Here is an 8,451-nt window from a genome sequence, read left to right as displayed (position 1 = left end):
TGAACTATCTTGTTGGTGGGGGCCTCCATTAGTGTGTAAGTTCCCATTAAAGCAAAGTGACCGGGAGAATCGCATCTTGCGTCGCCAGCAAGCACCAATTGCTTATCCTTCAGCTCTCCAAGCACCGTGGCCTGCTCATTTTCCCATGCCTGAAACATGGTTGTGTGACTTATATGTATGTGGTGGCCTTTTTCTTAACACGTTGCTGTACAATTTATCCTTGCAAATCAGTCAAGACTGCAGCATACCGTGCACTGCAGTTCCAACACAAGTCAGGAATGTTGATCAATTTGTGGTCGTTCACAGCAGCACTTGGTCATTGGTTCATGGGTGGTTCCAGATCATGCATTCTGGACTTTTGGGGCCAATAATTTTTGCAGTGGGTTATGCATGGAAAGGTACTGAACTTACTGCTTGTATGGCTGGAAACAGGTAGCAACGCTGCATTTTTAAATACTGCGTGCGTTTGATTGATGCAAGTCGAAGGAACTGGAACATCCGCAGTACCTTTGCCTGACTCAAGCCAGCAAACAAAATGGCAGCACTCATTAAAATGTTCCCTAGAGGCTTCTTTCCTATGAGCGGCTGGCTAAACCAAAGTCTGCTGTGCCCGCTTGTGCATGTGACCTTCGCGCGCAGCATTGACCCCTTGCATGTCAATGTGATGTCTGCCTTTGTCAGGCAGCTTGGGCATGTCTCTAGGAGCTGGAGAAGAGAAGATTCTGCCACCATGAACATGTTCTCTCTGATGCCTTGGCTTTCCTGAACACCTTCGAACCTAGAAGTAAAAATTACAGGAGCACACGGTAATATGTTAATACGAAGAAATATGCTGTTTACAGCATGTGAAGCATACCCATCACTTTCCCTTGTACTGCCTGAAGCATGTTCGATGCTCCCGCAATCCTGGGACATGGAGCTGTCAGATAGGAGCAATGCTGTTTCAGTTTGGAAACACCTTTCACCAGAGGTTAGAAGAACTGAGCCGTAACAGAAACCACATAAAAACGTTATTTCATGCTGAGGAAAACTTACACACACTGGCTTAACGTAACAATGAAACAAAATTGTTTCAAAGTTATTTCATACTGCACATGAACTCGTCTGATACGTAGCTGGATAGAATGGTGTAGCCTATGTAATATTAAATAGAATATAACTAAACAATCACTGTGCATATTTTCCTTTTTTGTTTTCCCCTGAATTGATATATATGACGTGTACCAAGATTGATTCCCAGTCCATTTTTTACATCAGAAGAGGGAAAGGCTGCTGCAACAAGAAATTCACTGGGCCACACAATGAGACCAAAGACAAAAAACAAAGAAAGGGAGCATTTGTTTTCTCCTTGTGCTTACTGATTCAAATGCTTGTCAAATGAGCTGTCCATGTCCCTGAAAATATTAATACTTAGCGTGGTGCATCAAATCAGGATAGCGGCCATATTCTCCACAAAGTGCAAATTACGTCCACAGAAATAAAGTATGCACAGGACGTACATCTCAGTCTCATCCGGATCAAAGGTAAAATCATTGGGGTCCCTTGTCCTGCAAAGAAATGGGGACTTGGTTTGAAAACTGAAGGTCCTGAACAACAAGACAGGCACAGGAGTAGTGGTCCATGCTAAATGTAGGTTGGCTGCTTTGTGCGTACTCTGACATGCTGGAATCTTCAAGTAATTCCACTTCATCATTTTGTGATGGAGGATCGTCGCGGACGATGGATGACATCCAAGGGTCAGTGAAAGCCGGTGTCGAGGTACGTGGGTGAACAAAACTGCGTCTCTTCTCGGGGTCTGTTTGCACTCCTGCTTGGCCTTTCTGTGGCTGAACTTGTGTGCCGACATCGTTGTGTGCCGACATCGTTGTGTGCAGTGCAAACCTGCATGCCGACGTCGTTACGTGCAGGTGGCTCGATTGTTTGTGTTCCTGTGAATAGCAGTGAAGGAAAAATGTACACAACACAAACCGGTTTTGTACTCATTTGCCCCGATTACAGCTCAATACACGTTTGTTATGTAATCTCAAAATTATGACTCTAAAGAAAGTATACGGTTTTGGCAAGGCTGCCTTGATGCAAAGCAATACAAAGCAAATGTGCATACCACAGCTCCTTCTGCTGATCTCCATTTGTGTTACGCTGTCACATGGAGGAGTTGTAGCAATGACGTCCGAGTCAACTGCGTCATGTTGTGGATGAACCATCGCCTCGGGACTACCTGCTCAGAGACATCGACATGTGACCTGGCATCAGCGTAAATCCAGACACTAATGAACGAAGAAGAGATAATGACACTGCTGCAGAGCACCAAACAAAAAGGTGTAGCGAGTGTGGATCATAGCGAGAGCGCGGGTTTTCAACTCACTCAGGGCCTCAACATGTTGTCTCTCCTCAAACTGAACGGTCTGATTCGAGCAGCAGTCATCTTCTGATGGGGGACACCTGTATCCCGTCTCCGAAAGCTCCGGTACGGCTGCCGACATCACGCTAGCCTCTTCCATTAGTTCTTGCACAAGCTGTATGCAACATTCCGTTCCATTATTTTCATTAATTCTTGTACAACGATCAGTAATTAATTACGGCCACGCAAAGCGTCGGATACGTGGTCGGAATGCATTCGTCGCTACTTACTTCCTTTCGCCTCCTCTTGGCGTAGGTAGCCCGTTGCACCGGCTTCAATGCTCCAGGAAACAGCGTTGGTACTGCGTGATGCGCTAAAAGCTGACGTCCTTTTGCCACTCCGAGTTCCCGCATGAGCCGTCTTTTCGTGTCGAACATTCCTGGCTCAAAATGATGAGAACATATCGTGCTCGAGCTGGTCTTCCTCCACTTGATTTTGCGCAGCGCCATTTCCCACTCCAAACGACGTTGTGGGTCCGTCGGAAACTTGAAATATGCTACGTCTGTTGTTCTATCCGACCTGTTGCCACAACCGATTATACAGCATGTCTTACCGCCCATCCTGGTGGGTGTAAGATCAGTGTACGATGTAACGAATACGGAAAATTTCCTTTGTCAAAACGGCCAAAACACACAGCAAAGCAAGGCGGACGGCGCGGGGTATCTCGCGACTTACATCACACTCAGTGTTGCTTGCAGAAAAGCGCTCGCGGCTCGCATTACCCTGTCACCGAGCGCGTCATAGAAGAAAATCGTTTTTCTCAAGTTTGACTCAGTTTTCGAAGGAAATATTTTACAGACATGGTCGTTGATGGCTAAAGGTGACGAATATTCGAAAATCTCGGAAGGGACCTTATGCGGATTCTCCCTTTAAGCTTTGAGATCACGCATAAACACGAGCACTCGGCCATAAATCGCCACAAGCACTTATTTTCATACAACCAGATGTCATCACAAATAGCCCAAATGCTAGAGATCGACATATTCGAACCGGACACCGCTAGCTTGATCTGTCTCATTTTCTGTTAATTTTTGGATGTCTATTGAACTTTTTCTTGTTTCTTGCCGTCGTCGTGCATGGGTATATGAGTCTGCGTTGAAAGGTGAGGGCTAAGAGTTCAAATCGTAAATATAAAAAAATCTGTAGGATTTAGAGACCCCACAGTCCCAGAAAGCAGGTAGAGACGTTACACCTTTTTTGGGGGGGTTGGGGGGGTGTAAAGGGTGCTACAAAAGAAGACCAAGCTGTGTGGACACTTGAAATGAAGAGGCTGAAGTGGCTACCACTGGCTGATCAATCGTAAGCGGCGACGTGGACAGAAGCTTGGATAAAAGCACATTGTCCAGAGCGTGGGTTCTGGAACGAGACCATAGGACTGGAAGGGTCCACCCTGACTGACGCTTTAGCTGGGATTGAGGGCTTAATAAACCTATGTTGTTCTTTGGCTACATGAGTCCGGCCACCGAGGAACATGGACGTTCACTAATGGTCGGCTGGAATCAACGTTTGATTCACAGTCCTTATTGAATGAGCGACACTAAACCCCAGTGGTCAGCAACTCAATGTGCTGAAGTTGTCCGGAGTACGACGGGCTCGTTCCCGGTGCTGCATTGGTAGATGTCACCGGAGGCGACGAATTTCTCGAAGGCTATTGTCTTGAGCTGCGATCGGTGGTGAGTTTGTGGCAGACCCATTTTTACGGTAGGATGGCTACCGGAACACCTCCCGCCCCAGCATCTCCCCTACCCTAGCCGTCCCCAGGCTACCGCCGCCTCAGGTTAGTGGACAGGCCCCTTCGCCAGCCCTTGCGAATCCAGCGTTCCATTACGCCGTTTCCGAGACTGCACTTCCTTGTTCAGCTTCGGCCCCACTCCACGTCGATGCCGTGTCACTCAAGCTGCCCTCTTTCAGGCCCGCGGAACCGGTGGTCCGGTTTCGGCAAGCGGAAGTGCAGTTTGCTCTCAGAGGGATTACCAACCAACTGACGAAGTTTTATTACGTCGTCGTGGCGCTGTCTCCAACTGAGGCAACTGAAGTGGTCGCCTGAGATCTGGTCGCCTCCCCTCCAGCGCATATGCCGTATGACACCCTCAAGGCTGAGCTCATTCGTCGGACCACAGTGTCGGAGCAGAGGCGGTATCAAATACGTCTGACGGAAGAAGAACTTGGAGATCGCACCCCACACTCTAAAAAATAAGGGAGTCAGGGTGACTCCCTTTGGGGGAGTCAAACCCTGCCACATATATAACCCCCCCTGGAGTCATTATGATACCTAAGATACATGGCCGCTCCAAAGGCCTTTCCACAGAAGGAGTGCTGAAAATCGCTCGTGGCGCCCGTTATCGTCTGGCAAGCGAACCTTCTGATAACGGCAAAATAGAATGCTGTTTTCATAGCTCGCTTATGAAACGATAACTGGAGCCATGTGCAATTTGTAGCACCCCTTTTGCAGAAAGATCCTTAGAGCGTGCCGTGTGTCTTAGGTACTACTCCATCAAGGGAAGGGGGTCATTTGATGCCATCAAGGGGAGTCATTTGACCCCCACTTCCATGGATCTGTTTTGACTCCTACCGGCATCAAGTGACCCCATAGGGGAAGTCACTTGATACCCCCGGGATTGGGGGGACCTTCCACCCCCCAAACAAAAAAAATGCGCCAAAACGAAGCGCCGTTGCAATAAATTATGTTTCCCTGCAGAACTCGCTAACTGCACCAGTTCGTGGCCAGAGCGTACGAATATAAATTTAGTTTGGTCACTTACACCAAGGTGTTCTGACAGTTTGAACATACAGCAGAAGTACATAATTTGTTGCAAATGGTATTCTACAGTTTTAACAAGCTACTGAATGGTTCCAGACTACCCCCGTCAAGATACCCACACAACTCTCACAGAGTGTTCCTGCAGGCATGTGTAGGGCTATGAGGGCCCCACATACATGGCTGTGGGCCCAACACAAGCTCCTACATGACACTCCGTAGGACCCACAAGAGGAGTATGGGAGTTTCTATAGGTTGTATATAGGAGGCTGCTGGTCCCACAAGTGTGTAGGAGACCCCACAGGGAGTGATATGTTGAGGCACATGTAAGAATTATTTTTCAGCTATGGTTTACGTGGCATATGGTTTTCCTGAGGCCCCGTGTACAGTACGCTGTACAAGTCTGGCGATTTTTTTTCCGCGCTCAGGTACAATTTACGCGGTTGAGACCGGTTGTAGAGCGCTCTGTACATCTCTGCTTTGAAAATGTGACGAGAGGTGGCGCATCGCACCAACGAGGGAGAAGTGACATGGCGTCAAAGTCCAGCGTCGATCGCACTTCGAGCCGTCCGGGTAAGAATACACATTTTTCGTCAGAATAGGAACTACAATACCCGTAGATTTACTTGAAATGGATGTAATAGTAGTTCTAGCATCCACTTAGACTGAAATATTGCTTGCACATATGAAACACTGCAAGAAGAGTGCCTCTCAATCTCGTGTACAGCGGAGTGTACGTTCGGTCTCCGTGAGCACAATTCGTATGGGGCCTGTGTACAGCCGACTGTACAGCCGGTCCCAGTCTTGTGACTTTCGGTATCTCGGTCGCTTGATGTTTAGTAACCTGTCCCACGTCTTTTTTTTTTTTTTTGTCCAAAGCTCGCAAAAGGCCCGACAAGTACCTCACCGATGAAGAAATCTTGGATATGCTCGCAAACATGTCGGATGCCGAAGAAATATCCGACGATGAGAATAGGGACTACGTGCCACCTGATTCCACGAAAGAAGTGGAGGGTGGTCCCTCGTTTGATGATGACGACGATGATGATGACAACACAGTAGTCGAAGAAGTTACGAAACATTCTTCAGCAAAGGCGCCACGCCGTGACACTTGGAAAATTGCGGACAGGTAAGTGCACTACATGACACGTTACTCCCTATCTGTTATCATGCCTATTTTAGAAATTTAATTTTGGCATTCTTCTTTTCGAGCTTTTCTCCATCGGCTATTCCGGACAGGGAAGACGATGAGGTTGAGATACATGATTCGGATGCAGTTCCGTATCGGGACCACTGGCCTTTTTTACAGAAAAACGAATAAAAACAAAAATCTAACGTTTTTACGTGAAAGAGGAAGTAATTAGTAACGAAATTCAACAGGAATGATCCCTCGTATATTGCGTAAAACGTATAAAAATTAAATTTTATCGCCGGTTTCTTGATGGCGATCCGCCATCTTGGCTGAGGACCTTACTGACCTAACCCGAGGCAGAGTCTCGACGCCCGCACCGCCTAGTGCGTGCCTGGGGGGGGGGGGGACGGCGGCCCCCAGACCCCCCAATCTGTAGAACCTAACTTAACCTAACCTCACTAAAGTGAGGTGATTTAGCCCATTTCAACGACCCTACCTTTCGCAAGACGGCACGTTTCGAATCCGTTAGGCTTAGCATTCCCGTGTTTCTCCTGCGCTAAAAGTGAATCAGATGGGGTTGTTTAAATGCATATAAAAAAACTTCTAGTCCACAGAATTTTATAATTCTTACATTTTTAGATTCAGTATATGGTCATCTTCCACTTCTATGCAATATTTGCTTTCCTAACCGTTTCAGTAATTTTTAAAAACGAGTGGTCCCGATACGGAACTACACCCCATGATTCCTGGAGGTTGATCAATTACTTCTATCAGTATTTGGATGAGGACTTCTTCTAAATGGTTGTCTTCCACACCAATCTGCGGGTGGCACAGGAGTCAGGTGGTGTCTCAACTGCCAATGCAACAGCCGAAGAAATTCGAAAGTTCTTCGGGATGTGTATCGTCATGTCGTGCCTGAAGTACCCTCAGATACGTATGTATTGGAGCTCATTCACAAGGGTGCCGTCCATTGCTGACACCATGCCTATGGATAGGTTCTTCTACCTACGTGCCGGGATCAAAGTTGTGGATGATCTCGCTGTGTCGTCTGACGACAAAAAAAAAAAAAAAAGACAGGTTGTGGAAGGTGAGGCCACTCATTGAGAAGGTGCGAGCAGCCTGCCTGAACCAGCAAAGAACGAGGTTCCTCAGCATCGATGAAAAGATGGTCCCCTTTTCGGGCAGGGTTGCGTTCCGGCAATACGTGCCAAACAAGCCAGACCCTGTTGGGATCAAACTGTTCGTTTTGGCCACAGCGTCTGGAAAAGTGATAGGTTTTCACGCATATCATGGCCAAACAACGTACGCCTCGGAAGCAGAGGAAAACATGGGCGTTGGCATTGGAGGACAAGCCGTCCTGAGGCTGACAAAGAACCTCGCTCCAGGACACGTGTTGTACTTCGACCGGTACTTCACAACGCTTTCACTTCTAAAAGTGCTACTTGAAAGAGGTTTTGGTTGTACGGGCACACTGATGATGAACCGTGTGCCTGGAGCACTGAAGACAAAGCTGCCCACCGACAAGAAACTGAACGAGAAAGGCCGTGGGACTCACGTTCAGGTGGTTAGTAGTGACAAACCCATATGCTTCGTAAAGTGGACGGACAACAAGGCTGTACACATGGTATCCACTGTGGACTCCGCCAGCCCAAGTGATACCTGTCAACGATGGTCAAAGGACAACAAACACACTGAAGTGTCACGCCCAGCCATCATTGCCAGGTACAACACCAACATGGGGGGAGTCGACCTTTCGGACCGTCTCCTTAGTTACTTCCCTCTGAGGTCGCGGACGTCGAAATGGACTGTCCGCGTCACCTTTCACATGGTTGACTTAGCGTTGACCAACTCGTGGTTCCAGTACCTGGAGGAGAAGTGCACCACAGAAAGACATCCTACAATATTTTGACTACAAAATGAACGTCGGTAGAGCCCTTCTCACAGGGGACACACCAATGGGAAAGCGAAGTCCTCCTGAAGATGCTGCTGAGCCACCAGCAAAGAAGCAAGCAGGTGCCCTTCCCCCGATGGTAGAAAGGCGTAGGAATGCTAGGCACATGCCAGAGGTGGCTGATATCAGTGCCGGTTCGTTTGCTCGCTGCAGGAAGCCGGGTTGTAGTGCTCGCTGCAGAGTTCGCTGTTGCACTTGCGGTGTTTCTT

General features: G+C 48.0%; 1 protein-coding gene across 1 annotated transcript; it reads left to right on the top strand.

The window, feature by feature from the left end:
* The first annotated feature begins 7,456 nt into the window (after window positions 1-7,456).
* LOC135387427 (piggyBac transposable element-derived protein 3-like) lies at window positions 7,457-8,200 on the top strand. Its single transcript, XM_064616636.1, has one exon. The coding sequence runs from the start codon at window positions 7,457-7,459 to the stop codon at window positions 8,198-8,200; it is 744 nt and encodes a 247-aa protein (XP_064472706.1).
* Window positions 8,201-8,451: the final 251 nt, after the last annotated feature.

The sequence above is a fragment of the Ornithodoros turicata genome, chromosome 1 (genome assembly GCF_037126465.1).
Source record: "Ornithodoros turicata isolate Travis chromosome 1, ASM3712646v1, whole genome shotgun sequence".
Classification (NCBI taxonomy): domain Eukaryota; kingdom Metazoa; phylum Arthropoda; class Arachnida; order Ixodida; family Argasidae; genus Ornithodoros; species Ornithodoros turicata.
Note: the sequence above shows the minus strand (reverse complement) of the source record. Positions and strands in the feature narration are given on the sequence as shown.